Raw genomic sequence first — 15,688 nt, 5'->3', positions numbered from 1 at the left:
ATGGGGACAGCACAATAACTTTGATTAAAATATGCAACTCACGTCTTCAACATCACTATATTATGTATTCAAGATACCAAGTAATTTTATATAAACTTGGTTCTTGATCCTATTTCCCAAGTAAGCAAACAGACAAGTAAGTCAAGTTTGCGCCTGCACATAGTGCAACTTCAACCTTAGCATTTTCAGGTCTGGCTCCCACTGACGAGACCTCAATAAATGTCGATTAATGGAAATTGCAACCTTTCTAATGCGATTTTCATGGTTAACGTAAGTACAAAATATTCCAACCACTCCTTTTAACTCGAAGTTAGTAAAGAAGATATTGCATAATTTCCCTTGACGTAACAAGTTTGACGTAACGAGATCGGTCGGTAGATCCTCCAGAATGATGTCGCCAGATTTGAACTTTTTTTGAACCAGTGAAATCAGCTATTCTTCAAAGCATACTGCATCTGATTTTTCAGATGCTCCGAAATTCTTGGCTTGCAGTATGCCTAAGTTTGAATTTGCAAAAGATAAAAGTTTAGAATTAGATGATTTTGAATAATAATTCTAAACAATCAAACAAATACGTAATTTTGAGCATTAAACACAAGTAATTCAAAGGATATTTTTGTCGGAGGAACAAGCTCTAATTTGGAACACAGAACAAATATTTATTATGACACAAACAAAAAATAAAATATAAATTGCCAAAACTTTTGAATTACTCCCGCATATACCGGCTGCTGCGTTGTATAAAATCTGAGATGATCTCCAGTCTGCCTAATCAAAAAGTAAAGCAACGTGGTCCTAAGTATACTCGGGAAGCAGATCACCAGAAGACACATAAAGACCTCATTATTAATAGTTATATTATAATCAATTATTCAAAAGGTCACAAATTTACAAAACAGTTCACAAGGATATAAAACTAAGGGATACAGCACTTACCCTAATACAACCACAATACAGTCCAGCCAGTTCCATGGATTCCTGAGATAGGCATATTTATTTAGAATAAATCCCTTCGCTATAGACTTAATAACCATTTCAGTGGTATAGATGGAGAGAAACACAAATCTGTAATAAACAATAGCTTCAGAAGAGCATCATTCATAGAATTATTTTTCTATATTTTCATACATGCAAACTAACTTATGAGTAACACTTACTCAGTTTCCTCAATAGGGCTTGTGAGTGCTAAAAATACACAATTCAGAAGTATTGTGGTCATCACGAAATAATGGCAGAACCTATTAACAGAAATAATAGATTAAAACATACAGAAATAACACAATTAAAGCAGTTAGTTACAAGGTCAGTAAAGTGTTGTTCTTCATACGCATATGAAAACACAGAATTATTAAGAAAATGAAAAATGCGAAATGAAGTACGCGAAAAAAAAGGAGAAGAGAAGAGAACGAAATATTCCAAAAAAAAAAAAGGATCTTATATCTCAAAATAATTCCAAAACCTCAAAATTACAATTAAAAAAATACGATTTATAGATGTAATACATTTTCTATTCACCTTTTCTCTAGAATTATTAAAAGCCCGTAGACACGATTATAGCGGTTTCAACTAAAACTTCCATTTTTTTAATTATTTTATTATTATTTTTTTTTTTTGAACATTAAAAACTGAAATGACGATGAGAAGAATATTGTTTTTATGTATTTAATTTCTGTAGTTTACTTGATTTTAAAATAAAGTTATTCCATCAAATTCGGCTGTTTTATTCTCTTTTTAATGTTCATATTTTATTAACGACACCAAGCAAGACGCATTAAATTTGCGAAAACAATTATGACTTTTTCTCGTTATATCTAATATCTCCTTTTAATTAATGGGCCTCATAGAAAGAGAGAGAGAGAGAGAAAAAAAAAAGAAATTTGATCTACACACACTTTATCGTATTGTGATTTTTTCTAATTTTTTTTATTTATTTCTTTTTATCTTCTTTAGTGTTCAATAGTATCATTTTAGCCAGCTTGGTCGGGAAAACACACAGCGTCTCTGTTCTTCAACCAACAAGCTGTCGGTTTGAACCCTACTGCGATGGATGTTTACGAATGTCTTATGGTAGTAGGTGAATTTCATTGCTCAGTGTGAGACTATCACCTTGCTTAATGGAGGCCTGAAGTTCCTTGTCTCTAGAGAGTGATGTAAGTTTACGTAATGTACTATTCAGTACATTACTGAATGTACTATAGGTTTATAACCCTTCGTGGGTAGATTCATTTAAAAAAAAAACAGTCACAAATATTGTGAATGGCAGTTTGAGGAGAGAGAGAGAGAGATTATTTATTGAATGATAACATTCTTATGTACAAAAGATCACTCGGAATTAATGAAGATGGTTTCACTGCACTCGGCAGTTTACATATTGATTGTTAAAATATTACATTCACGAGGTTCAGTAAAACAGGAAAGTCAATTTTGGATCACTGTTCACATGATTCCAGAACGTTATTCATTTCCTTCCCCAAGGAGGGAGAAGGAAAAGAATATATAGGATATGATGTTGTTGCTAGGTTGAAAAGTTGATGAAAATAGTGTTTCCCCTACTCGATCCGGAGTTGATTCCTTGATTCCAGTGTTGATAGGATAGGTCTACTGTCCTCCTTCGAATGATGATGTTCGTGCAGTATACGGCTTCTCACCTGTTGCTTGAAGATTGTAAGCAAGCGGTCAGCTGCCACTCTTGGTGAAGGTGTTGTGCTATCTGTTTTTGTGTACTGAAGGTAAGAGTCGTATATCACTTCTTTCGCAGTGATGAAGAGAGTTGCATATTGGATGCTTTCTTGGCTGCTCATGTATAAAGTTGAGGTATTCTTCTTCAGGATGCAAATGACCACAGGTTCGGACTGCAGTTTATCAAGACTAATGGATCAATTTTGTATAGTTTAGTAGGGAATGGGAAGGGAATTGTGTTACATTCGCCATTGTATGTTTGTATCTGGTTTAGTGACTCTACTCTGGCGGGATAGATCCCATTTGAAGAACGCTTTGCTGAGATGATAAAGGGCTCTCTGATGGAGATATCTGCTGTGTCTGTTGAGTTATAATTGTATATATTTCGTGAACCTTGGACGACTTGAGTGCCACCATAGTTGTACTGGTTTGCAAGATGTATGCAAGCACCAACTCTTCTTCATTTGGCTGTTGAAGGTCTGTTTCGGATGTGATTTCTAACATCATGGCTATCTGAAACGGTAGTTGATCGCTTTGAATTGTGACAAAATTACTCTAGAACAATCTTAATTGTTTCTTTGCGAGGGTCTTGAGCAGCCTGTTGTCATAAGTTTTTAAAAGAGCTATTTATTTCCTCAATTGATTATACCAAGGATTACATTTCTCATCAGATGGATTAGCATGATAACAGATACGCGTAAATCTTCTTTACAATTCGCTACTGAGATTTTGGCTACTATAATAAAAACACCGGGAGCTCTTCGTTGAAAAGTACTCTTTTCGCATCTACTGATTAGAATAGAATACAAGCAAATGCGCACAAAACCTTAGTAGATAAACACTATTTGTTATAATCATCATATCTTCTCGTCCATTCTTATCCTAGGACGGGTTGAGTCCTCCCCCTACCGAGGAGGCTTACAGCTAATTAATACAACCAGGTCGCCACTCCTTGTTGCATCCCTCAAGGGCAGTATTTCTGACTGTAGTCCATGTGTGTTTATGGGGACGAAAAACCCGAGTTTCCGGGTGAAATACCCCCCCCCCCCCACCTACCTATGAAACTGACTAACTCACCTTTCGTCGAAAGAGACCAGATAAATGTTCCTCACGTCACTGACGGGAATCGAATCCAGGTCTTTCCGACCAAAGGGCTTCGTCTATACTGACTGAGCTACAGCGGCTCATATTTGTTATGTTAGTAATATTTAGTTAAAAAATATTTGCATTTTATGTGATCCCATCCTCGAAAATTTGTAAACATATAATACGTTAAGACGGCGGGCGGAGTGAAATTTTTGAGGATGGGATCACATAAAGTGCAAATATTTGTTAACTAAATATTATTAATGATGTAAAAAAAAAACTCTTTTATTTATTGTACTTTTATTTTTTACGTAGTCTGGAAACACTGCTCTAGACCAAAACAGGAAACATGTTTCAAGTTAGTTCAGACTTCCAATAAGCCGGGTTGTGGTCTCGCACCGGCCAATGAAATTCATCTCCCACTATCACCTGTCCATGCCCGTGGTGGAATTTGAATCAGCAGTATATTTGTTAGAAAGTACGTTAAACTTGCTAACCAGGGCAGCATCATTAAAAAACTGCTTTTAAATACGAATTCAGAATTCGTATTAAAATTAATCCGTAAAATTAATTTTTAGGATGATTAATCCTATTACGGATTAATCGTCCTAAACAAATTTAAGTTCATCATCATCATCAAATTCCTGATATATATATATATATATATATATACCCCTCAAGGGGTGTACAGGATATGATAGTACTGTACGAACAACTTACACCATTACTAACTTCCTATCGACAATTTTCCTCCAAATCAATCTGTTACCTGCGAAGACTTCAACATTATCAGATCTTATATATCTTGGTCTTCCTCTGGATCTTTTTCCTGCCAACCTGGCAAAGAACACTTGTTTTGCTAATCTTTCCTCTCTCGTTCTATTTAAGTAACCATACCACCTAAGATTAGCTCTACAAACACATTCCTGGATGCTAACAATGTTAAGTTCTTTCCTAATATCCTCGTTTTTAATATAACATTGCCGCTAATGCCATCTGTTCACTCCTTTATTCTTTCTCAGGATTCTCATATCTGCGGTCTCTGGGCTTTGGTCAAGTGTTTTATTTCTGAACCAGCTCTGAGATCCATAAGTTAAAATTGGTTTGAATACTGTCTTGTAGACAGCTAATTTAGTGTTTTGACTAATTTCTCTCTTATTCCATATAAAAGTTATTCAGTTGACTTCCTACCATACCAACTTTGTTGATTCTGTTGTCTATTTCCATATTTAATTTACCATTTTCACTAAAAATCATGCCTAATTATCTGAAATATTTTTCTTGTTATAAAGGTTCTCCATTCACAATGCAGTTGATATTTTTAATGCTTCTGCCTATTTTCATCGACTTTGTCTTGTTATTGCTGACCTTTATACCAAATCTATTACAAGAGTTACTCAATTTAGTCAAGGAATCTTGCAGACTTGTAGCAGATTTATTTAGAAGTATAACATCATCTGCATACAGCAAAGAGCTGACATTAACATCTCCAATATAAGGTTTAATATAAGGTTTAATACTGCTTTCCTTCATAATGTGATCCATATAGATAATGAATAACAGAGGGGATAATGTACATCCTTGTCTGACACCTGATTTAACATTAACCAACCTTCCTGTACTTCCTTGAATTCTAACTGCTAACTTACAACTCAAATAAAGACTAAGTATTGCTTGATATAATGCCCCATTAACACCACATAACTTTAGCTTTGGGAATAGCTTCTCTCTTGGCACCTTGTCACATGCCTTTTCCAGATCTACAAAACTTAAATACAGATCTTTGTTACATTCCCACGATTTCTGAACTATTTTTCGTGATGTGAAAATTTGATTGTGACGGTCTCTATTTGGTCTCAATCCAGCTTGTTCTTCATCAAGCGTCCCTTCCACAATCCTTCTCAACCGTTTCTTTGCATACATCAAGTATATTTGCATAAATCGTACCAGGAACACTCCGTAGGGAAATACCTCTGTAATTCTCACATTCAGTTTTATTTCCCCTTTTTATATATGGGTACTATAAGACCTCTACTCCAGTCATCTGGAGTTCGTCCCTCTGTCTAGGCTTCTGAACTATGCACTGCAGCCACTGTAAGACTTTTATATCTTCATACTTCAGCATTTCTGGTCGAATATCATCTATTCCCCTGCCTTTACACATTTTAGGCTTTTGACGGCTTTTTCTACTTCAACTATGGATATGTATTAGTGATTGCATGTCTGTTGAGTGTTTTTTACTACTGTGCTGTCATCACTGTTTGTTTCATTTAGCAATTTTTCGTAGTAACTACTTCATACATCAAGGATATCTTTTTTACCAGTTTTCAGGTCACCTTTATCATCCCTCATTCATTTTAAAGTACTCTTTCCCCCATTTCTGAGAGCTTTTTTCAACAGCCTCCAGAATATTTTGCCACCTTCTTGATATTTATTTTCTATGTTCTTACCAAAGTCTTCCCATGACTTTTGTTTGGCTAGTTTTACACAGTGTTTAGATTCCTTACATTTGTCTCTGTATTCTCTAAGAGCACAAGCCGACTTATTTGCCAGGAACTTTTGATATGCTTTCTTCTTTTCCTTCACTGCCTCTTTAACTTTCTGTGTCCACCATGGAGTTCTGATTTCTCTATCATTGCAGACAACCACACTACATGCCTCTGGCTGAATCAATGAATGTTTTCCTCAGGATTTGCCACTGACTCTGTAAGGTTTGGTTCCTGTTCTGAAACTCTTTCATTTTTTCTTGAATGATGTTCGTGTATTTTAGTCTACAGTTCATATCTGAGAGCTGCTCAACCTTTATTCGGTTTAAAACTTTATTACATGTTATTCTTTTCAGTATGAAATTCAATTTTATCCTGCTCGTGAGTTGATTAATTAAGTTTATTAATTAACTTAGTTTATTAGAAGTTAAATTACTTGGCTGAATTGGGGCGTTCTGAATGGAAGAACCAAACCAAGATTATGAAGCCTGTGTGTGTGTGTGTGTGTGTGTGTGTGTGTGTGTGTGTGTGTGTGTGTGTGTGTGTGTGTGTGTGTGTGTGTGTGTGTGTGTGTGTGTGTTAGGGACGGGAGGTAGGTGTATGCGCGTTAATTGGGAGTGTGGTTCTGTCTGGTTTTGCCTGTCTTGTGGAATGAAAGACACAAGTTTCCTGGGAAGGGGATGAGGAGTCTTAACAGACCACTAGACCTAATAAGTAAAACAAAGATGGGATGGAAGATATATGATAAACAAGTTTTGGGATAACTTAAATCAAAATATAACACCAGAAAATAAGACTTTTTTTCTATCAAGATATGTGTTTAAACCAAGGCTGAATTATGCACTCTTATTTACAAACATATTAGGATTTAGACGAAAGGGAAAGTTTTTTTAATTTTTTTTAATTTCTTGATTTCTTTCTGAAAATTCATATTTTCAAATAGAAAACTAACCCTAGAGACACGCAGTTGGCATATATATATAGCCAGTACAGTAACGAGGGTATGAAGCGCATGTGGCTAGTTTTTTCTAGCTTGCGCCCACATAACCCAAAAATGACAAATATTTTGAAAAGTTTAAATGCAACAAGTTAAATTTTACTAAATGCAATATGTTAAATACTTAATATTAACCCCATCAAAATGAGTTGCAGTGTGTTGCAGAATTTGTGTGTCTAAAGCGGTGTATTGCCAAAATTTTAAAATACAATACAAAATAGTGGACTTTTATATCTATTTATTTATTTTTATTTATTTTTACATCTTTTATGTTTTGCGCCCCAAACCTAGTTGCGCCCGTAGCGGGTGCCTCTTTCTCCACGCCCTCGTTACGGCACTGTATATAGCTAACACCTCCCATCCATGAAGTGAGGACCATAACGATTTTTCCAGAAAGCACGGAAAAAGAAACATCGGATTTCAAGATTAAACTAGAGTTATATTTTTATATATTTGCAATTAAAATCAAGAGCTCAATATTATTGGCAATGTTGTTGGTTTGGAAATACCTGGGTTCGAATTCCGTCTAGAACGGAATCTTTATAAGAACTTTTCAATTGAAAGCAAGTTATCCGGTCTCATACGGGGCAGAAACGTTTTTTCCTCCAGAAAACGTTTTTTTTTTTTTTTTTTTTTTTTTTATCCCACAAAACACGCAAACCAGCCATAAGAATTACGGACAATGCAAAGAGAATTAACTTCGCTATCATAAGCACTAATCAGGTTATCAAGAAGTCAAGTTACTTGTCGGTGAATAGCAATTGAGACTAGCTAAACTTCTGGTTGTCTGTTTCTAGATCAATTTTATATTAGCTGATGAAATCGTGTTCAATTAAATGATACGGTCCAATCAGCATGCTAAAGTTTTTTTAGAACTTGCTAGTAACGAATAAAAAACATTGATAAAAAACTTAAATTATCTGATACTACGCTGAAAATATGATCAGACAAATATTAAACTCACCTGTGACTACACACTCTAATAGCAACTTTTCTAATTTTAGACCATGGAGTGAGGACGAAAAATGCCTTTTCGGAAGAAAATCTATATAAGTAATAACTGGAGGATCTGCGGGCCAAGACGCAAAACGTCTGTAATAAATGAAATAAATTAATTAAAGAAACAAATAAATTAAGAATATAATAAACTAATATTCATTCTAGGATGAAATGACAATTTTTTTTTTTCAACACATCATAACAGTCACTTCGCTTGCGGCATCTGTTGAGAGTCATTATAGATGTCACTCGCTTGATTAGACTTTTCGTTAAATTTTGATAAACTGACACTGCTATTTTGACCCATTCCTCCGAAAATGGCAACTAGTTCTGGTAGTGAAATTGGATAGCGATTTCATCCTTATTCGATGTTTTATTGTCAAACTTTCCCGTCAAACTTCTCTGCTACCGTTTTCTTAAATTTCTTAAAACGTATTATCAAAGCCCTTGTAGTTATGATATCGAGTAGCTCATATCGATATTCAACTTTTTTTCTCTCTCACACAGAACAGCCACATAATAGGCAACACAGGACTTAAGAATCAAGTATAATGGTCAGTTTTTGTTTACCCTGGCACTAAGACATGGAGTTCTGATTTAAACTGGAAGAAACATTCCCCATTCCATGAGATCACCACAACCACACTTTAACAGATGGAATGATACACACTGATAAGTAACTTAGTACCTTTCATACCCAAAAGCATACATCTAATTCATAGTGTGTGTGTGTGTGTGTGTGTGTGTGTGTGTGTGTGTGTGTGTGTGTGTGTGTGTGTGTGTGTGTGTGTGTGTGTGTGTGTGTGTGTGTGTGTGTGTGTGTGTGTGTGTGTGTGTGTGTGTGTGTGTGTGTGTGTGTGTGTGTGTGTGTTGATTCTCTGCTCCACATCATAGCCTTCCAACTGGTTTACTGTCCAATCATAACAAGCCATGCAACCGAAGGCTATGGAAGCTCTGAACTTCTGTTGAGAGCGTCCACTAATGTAGGAGAATGGATAATTTCCATTTTCTTTCGGCCTTACAAAGCACAGTCGCGAGGATGATGCAACATTTGTCCATTAGTTGGAATTGTACTGGTTCGAATTATTCTGCCTAGTACGCGAGGAATCTTTATAAGAGTTTTTCAGCTTAAAGTGAATTATTTGGTCTCCAGTGATTGTCGAGAGCGCTTAATAATCTCAATTGTTTTGGTCACAATTCTAATTAATTCCCTTTCTTTCATATTATAAAATTTTCCAGACTGTTCCTTGAATTTCTTTTCATCACCATCACGTTTCCATCTTTTAATGACGTCGGCAATATCTGATCTCAGATGTGTTATTATCTCGAGATGACCAGTGACTAATATAGCAGACTTTACAGCAATCCAGTTTACAAGAGTACAATTATTATTGGGCATTTCTTTGCTTTATTTTTATTTAGTACGCGTATTATTACTAGTAAAACATTTCACGAGAAAAAAAAATGATTCGTATAGTTTTTGCAACATAATTTGCATATACTGAATGTTAATATTTTAGTAAAAATCTGCTAACAACACAATGGCTAGTCAAGAAGAGAAAAAAGTCCCTAACTATAACACACACACAAAGATTTTCTTAAGTAGTGAATGTAACGTTTTTTTTTTTTTTCATTTAATAATAGGACTGTTTTTTGTTTTCTTTAAATCGTATTATTAAATGAATTTCCTCTTCTCTTAGAAAACACGCAACACATTTCTATGTATGATTTTGCAAAAATAAACTTTTAAGAGTTCTGTTTCATCGTCAGCATGTATACTGCACTGAAACATAAAAGTAATTATTTGCGTATTATAATGCGCAAGGCATATGTGTAACATATGTTAATAATAAACAAAAAGTGATAGGCAGATAGTATGCAATTGTAATTGTAATTTCTTAAACAAACAAAAAAAAAACCACGGCAAATCAGATCAAGATTTATAGTTAGAAATGAATTGTTATGAGACAATTTAACAAACTTTGTTCTGTTACATTTCCTTAAAGAAAAAAATAATAATGGCATTCTACGCTAGTTAAAAGAGGCATAAAATTTCTGAAAGTGCATCCTCAGTGATTTTCATTAGTGTATGTGTGTGTGTGTGTGTGGTCTAAGAAAGATATCATAATAATCTAACTCTTTAAAAAAAATAAAAAAATAAAAGAGTATATTAACGTTTGTTTTATTAAAAAAAACATAATACGCTGTATGAATAGTTAGAAACACACTGTGGACAACCGAAAAGCTTGTAGCTTTGGAGATACACATACTATTTAATGGTTTTACTCACTTTACCATGTATTAAAATGAGTAATAATTTCTTAACAATATTCTTTAATCAGATAAGGATTTCTTTATTTTATTAAATTCAACTTATTTTCTTCATCTTAATTAATCGATATAATTGTCTATATTCAAATTACCTTGAATTGGAATATGTAAATGTTTGCAGTTAATCATTCATAGAAACATATTTTTATGTAATTTATGTAAGTAGAAAAAGTAAATAATATATATATATATATATATATAAAATAAAAATACCAAGCCATTTTATAAGCTAGGTTTTAATCCTTTTTTTTTCTCAAGTAAGCAAACAGACAAGTATGTCAAGTTTGCGCCTGCACGTAGTGCAAGACTGAAAGAACTCTCTCAAGTAGTGCCACACCGGGCAACTCTTGCAAGTAGTGCCATACTGAGGCAACTCGTGGTGAAGGTGGAGTAAGCTCCGATCACTTTCCTTAGTATTTTCCCCTATACCCAAGGTAAAAAACTTTTCTACATATATATATATATATATATATATATATAACAAAAGGACGAAGTACGCTAAACTTATTATCATCTCGATGTTGCGTTATACTAAGAGTATAAAACCTGTCAGGAATAGCTGACGGCAGACCAAAATCAATTGTATTAATTACAATCTTTTTTTCACTTTTCTTTATTTTATTAAATTCAACTTATTTTCATTAATATTATATTTGAGTAAAATTATATTTTCTTCATTTTAATGACATATTTGGAAATTAGTTAAGTTAGTGAACAACTTTAAAACGGCGATAAATCATTGCACGATCGTTTTGGTGTACCGACATTTCGGCATTGGATGCATTACTTTTCTTAACAGGGGGTTATCGAGATCCAACGTCACTTTCCCTTACACCACTGATCTGCCAGTGAAGAAATATTAACCGGTGGCTATCACTTACCTTATCTGTTCCGATTCCCAGCTCTTCCAAAGGAATGCCAATAAACCGATCCGGAACCACACCACAAACAAAGTCCAAAACCTCACATTCGGGTAGTGAAAGTTTCCGTAAAAAGGCATAATCCTTTACGGAATGAGTCCAGCGAGCGTCTTGACTTTGTATTAAGGATTCTTTAGTAAACGGCTGAAGACGAACTCCTGAAGGCAGCTGCACAACTTCATTATCTTCCACGTTACCCTTATGCTCCATAGATGCGCACCTTCGGTGTATGCTCGGTAGCATACACACCGCTTCTCTGCGAGGTCAGAGACGTCTGTAAACAACCACGACCCCCCGCGATGAGCTGCCGACGTGAACTAAATGATACCGCTGCCAAGTGATGAGGACTAAATTTAGAGCTCGACAGTGAATCTTGTGAACACGTGCATTTGTAAGAGAAGCGCCCGTTCTTCCTTGTGGCGGAAGTCACGTGAGTCATTAATACTATAACTACTTTCCCAGAAGGTAGCTGGAGGTCTGCATAGTTGATCACACAGATGTCTCATCACTTGCCATACACCATTCCATTTTGTCTCCTTAAAGTTGCGTCATTTACTTCAGAATTAAAGAAAGATATTCGCATGCTCCCTTCTAGCGCAAAACAAACAGGTGCTTTCTTAGAAATATCAATGACATCCTCCTTAAGTAAATATCCATGATAACGACTGCTTTTAGCCTTGATAAGACACATCGATTTGTTTAAACAGATTGATATTTAAATCATGATTGTTTTCTATATTTGTAGGTGGCGATACAAGAGTGCTTTCCCGTAGAAATTTTAAATAATAAGAAGAAACTGTCATACAAAGAACATAACTGAATTCCGATATATTGATATATTCCGATAGATAATACACCTCTTATTTGAACACCCGCCCGCCATGAATTTACAGAAAAAATAAATAAAATAAAGAAAAAAGCGTTAATTAGGAAAAGAAAAGAAAAGCAAATACTTAAAAAATAGTATAAAATAAAGAGCTAAGTGTCATTTTGATTTCGATTTTATATGGGCTGTTTTTTTCTTTTTTCTTTATCGATCAATTCGTTTCATTTTAAATGTCAGATTGTAGTACGAAGTTTTGGAAGTTAACAACAAGAGATTTATGTCTATATGCGTTTTGTAACCTGGAAGACCCGCTGTTGTTAGCAAATATATATACAGTTGACCCTTGAAGAACTCGGGTTTGAACTGCGTGGATCCACTTATACGCTGTTTTTTATGAATAAATATATTATAATTTTTATGGGGAATTTGCGACAATTTGAAAAAACTCGCAGACGAACCGAGTAGCTTAGAAATATCGAAAAAATTAAGAAACAGTTACGTATGTTATGAATGCATAAAATATATGTAGATACTAGTCTATTTTATCATTTACTACCATAAAGTATATACAAATCTATTATAAAAAATTAAAATTTATCAAAACTTACACAAATTTATAACGATTCGTTCATTAGCATATAGGCTAGGCTACCGCGAAGCAGTCGTATCGATTGCACTAGGTTACCATAAAGCAGTCACGTTGCTGTTTCTTCGTTATCAATGCATGAATCTTTATACCTGTAAATAAATATGAATAATTTCTTTTTCACATTATCTTTTCATTTTTTACGTATAGTGTTAGTAATACGCATGACATCTACAGTGTTTTGTATCATATAAGACAATATTGCCGGCGAAGGTTGATCGATTGGTAGAGCCTCTGCTACTAATGGCTCAGTTAAGTAAGTTTGAGCGCGGTTAGTAGTTGGAAGGAGTCCAATCGTTCGATGCTGTTGGCACACTCTCCCTCGATGAGTCTTTGGACTCCCTGGAGGTGTCAAATCATCATCATAATAATAATATTGATGTAGATACTGATAGACATACGATTCATCTTGTAAACGGACGATGTAAACTTACGGTATCGATAAATACAGTACGTCACTTCCTTATGATTTTCTTTAATAAATTTTTCTTTTCTCTAGCTTACTTTATTGTATAAAGTAAGCTATATCGAATATATACACTATATCGAATATAGTGTATATACATATATACCATATAAAATATTTGTTAATTGACTGTTTATGTTATCGATAAGGCTTTCGGCAGCAGGCTATTAGTAGTTAAGTTTTTGGGGAGTCAAAATTTATAAGCGGATTTTTGAACATCGCGGGGGGGTGTTCGATGCCCCTAACCCCCGCGTTGTTCAAGGGTCAACTGTATAAAGAAAAAAAAGTGCATCATACGATATAAATGGAAGAAGTGCAACATATTAGATCCATTCTACATTTTCTACATAACACATTATCCTTGAACACTATACTTGGAACTGATCTTCTGAAATGATCCTTGAACACTTCATGACATTACAAAATGAAACTACTACACTTTTCTCTCTGCTGGTCAATCCTTCTCACTACTGCATTTTTCATTTGGCTTTATGTTTGTAGTGTCTCCTCGAACTGCAAATTTCTATCCATCACCAGCTCTTGCTTCCTACATCTCCTCGAGTATAGTCCATCCACCAAAATAATGTTTCATTTGTGGATTCATATAAAGCTTAATTACACTAAATTCATCTCCATTACAGATCGGTGCAACTTTCCAACCTATCGAAATTCACAGCATCAGAGCTATTGCCACCCTCCTTAGCCAATGAAACTTCTTATAACTTTTATTCCCCTTCCTTACTGCTTCTCCGTAGAAAACGCCTGGTTATCTGTCAGCCAGAATCCAATCCACTAGCCTGCTAAATAAACCCATGTGATGTAACTTGAATGTCAATATGTCATGAAGCAATCTGTCAAATATTTTGCGAAATCTAGAAGACTCACAAAACGTAAATTCATATCATCAACTACTCCTGTTATTTATTTATAAAAGGGGATAGATTACTGAAAAACAAGAGCACCTCTTAACTAATACAAGTAAACCATATTTTTTTTAAATCATAAACAATCACAAAAGAAATACATCCCTGTCTATAGTTTGAATGCGTACTTTTTATACAATCTTTATGCAATGGCGCTATGTGCTTTCCCCTTTCGGACTCTTCCGGTTGCAACACATTCATTAAAACAGCCAAATAAACAGTAATTTCCTCAGCATATTGCATTAAAATATGCAGCAAAATCTCATCAGTCCTACTACCATCCACAGTACTGATATTGTGATTATGTCAATTTCATTCATTTCTAGTCTATCAACTCTTATTACGATAAAATACCTTAATAAAATTATTATGGAATGATGGCATCAGTTAGTGAAAATAGTAAAATAGATACCTCTGCACAGGATATAATCGAAATATTAAATGAGCAATTCATAAATTATTTCTCTTTGTAAGTGTTACATCATGCAGAGCTTGAGCTCAATGGGAATGGAAGGAGACGGACTGATGGTTAATGAGCAGGAGAGCATTCCACAGAACTGCCACAATCTCTGTCAATCACCTGTGGATCCACTCTGTCACTTCTTCATTCACACGGAATCCCGGTGATCAGACTTTGTACTCTAGTCCAGATGTAGCCATATAAAGAGTAAAAATAACTTTCATAACCATGCTTGTCAGTGTGTTCTTCAATAACTAAGTAATCTGATGCGCTATGTTTTGGATACCTTTGCAATATATGCCCTATGAACTTCAACTCCCTGTCCACAATAACCAGACCTGGCCTCATCAGTTTCCTGCAGTTCCGTTTTATCAGTAGTGTACACAGATTGTGATTTTATTCTTCCTAAAGTGTATCACCTTAGACTTGGCAACATTAAACTGATAGTCATTTACATTTGTTCATGCTGCTAGTCTATTTATGTCATCTGCAGGATCTCTACATGACGTTCATTTACTATCGCTCATCCCAGTTTTGCATCATCAGCAACAAAAAATTGAATATTTCCCATCAAATCATTTCCTATATCATTATTGTACAACTTAATCAATGCAGTACCAAGTAGCGAGTCCTGTGGTACCCGACTCAAACTCCTCCATAAACCACTCTTTGATAACCTTCCATCAGCCATCCTCTAATCCAAATCGCTAGATTCATATCCATCCCAATTTTCTCCAATTTATGCAATAGAGTTCTATGTGGAATCCTGTCAAATGACTTTGCAAAGTCCATCTGTATCACTGGCAGCCATTTCCCTTATACAACGCTATTATCACTTTATTCTAAAAAGTTAGCAAATTGCTAAACCC

General features: G+C 34.8%; 1 protein-coding gene across 1 annotated transcript in view; it reads right to left on the bottom strand.

The window, feature by feature from the left end:
• LOC150108570 (sodium channel protein 1 brain-like) overlaps positions 1 to 11,733 on the bottom strand; it is an 85,708-nt gene extending 73,975 nt beyond the window's left edge. The window contains exons 1-4 of the mRNA XM_090416012.1: positions 11,460 to 11,733; positions 8,213 to 8,340; positions 1,158 to 1,238; positions 937 to 1,065 (exon numbers count right to left, since the gene is read on the bottom strand). Coding sequence (XP_090272138.1) covers positions 937 to 1,065; positions 1,158 to 1,238; positions 8,213 to 8,340; positions 11,460 to 11,708 — 587 coding nt within the window. The 5' untranslated portion in view covers positions 11,709 to 11,733. The remainder of the gene's footprint in view (positions 1 to 936; positions 1,066 to 1,157; positions 1,239 to 8,212; positions 8,341 to 11,459) is intronic.
• Positions 11,734 to 15,688: the final 3,955 nt, after the last annotated feature.

Source organism: Typopeltis vanoorti, chromosome 3 (assembly GCF_054136105.1).
Source record: "Typopeltis vanoorti isolate ZY-2024b chromosome 3, IOZ_Tvanoo_1.0, whole genome shotgun sequence".
In the NCBI taxonomy this organism is placed as follows: Eukaryota; Metazoa; Arthropoda; class Arachnida; order Uropygi; family Thelyphonidae; genus Typopeltis; species Typopeltis vanoorti.
Note: the sequence above shows the minus strand (reverse complement) of the source record. Positions and strands in the feature narration are given on the sequence as shown.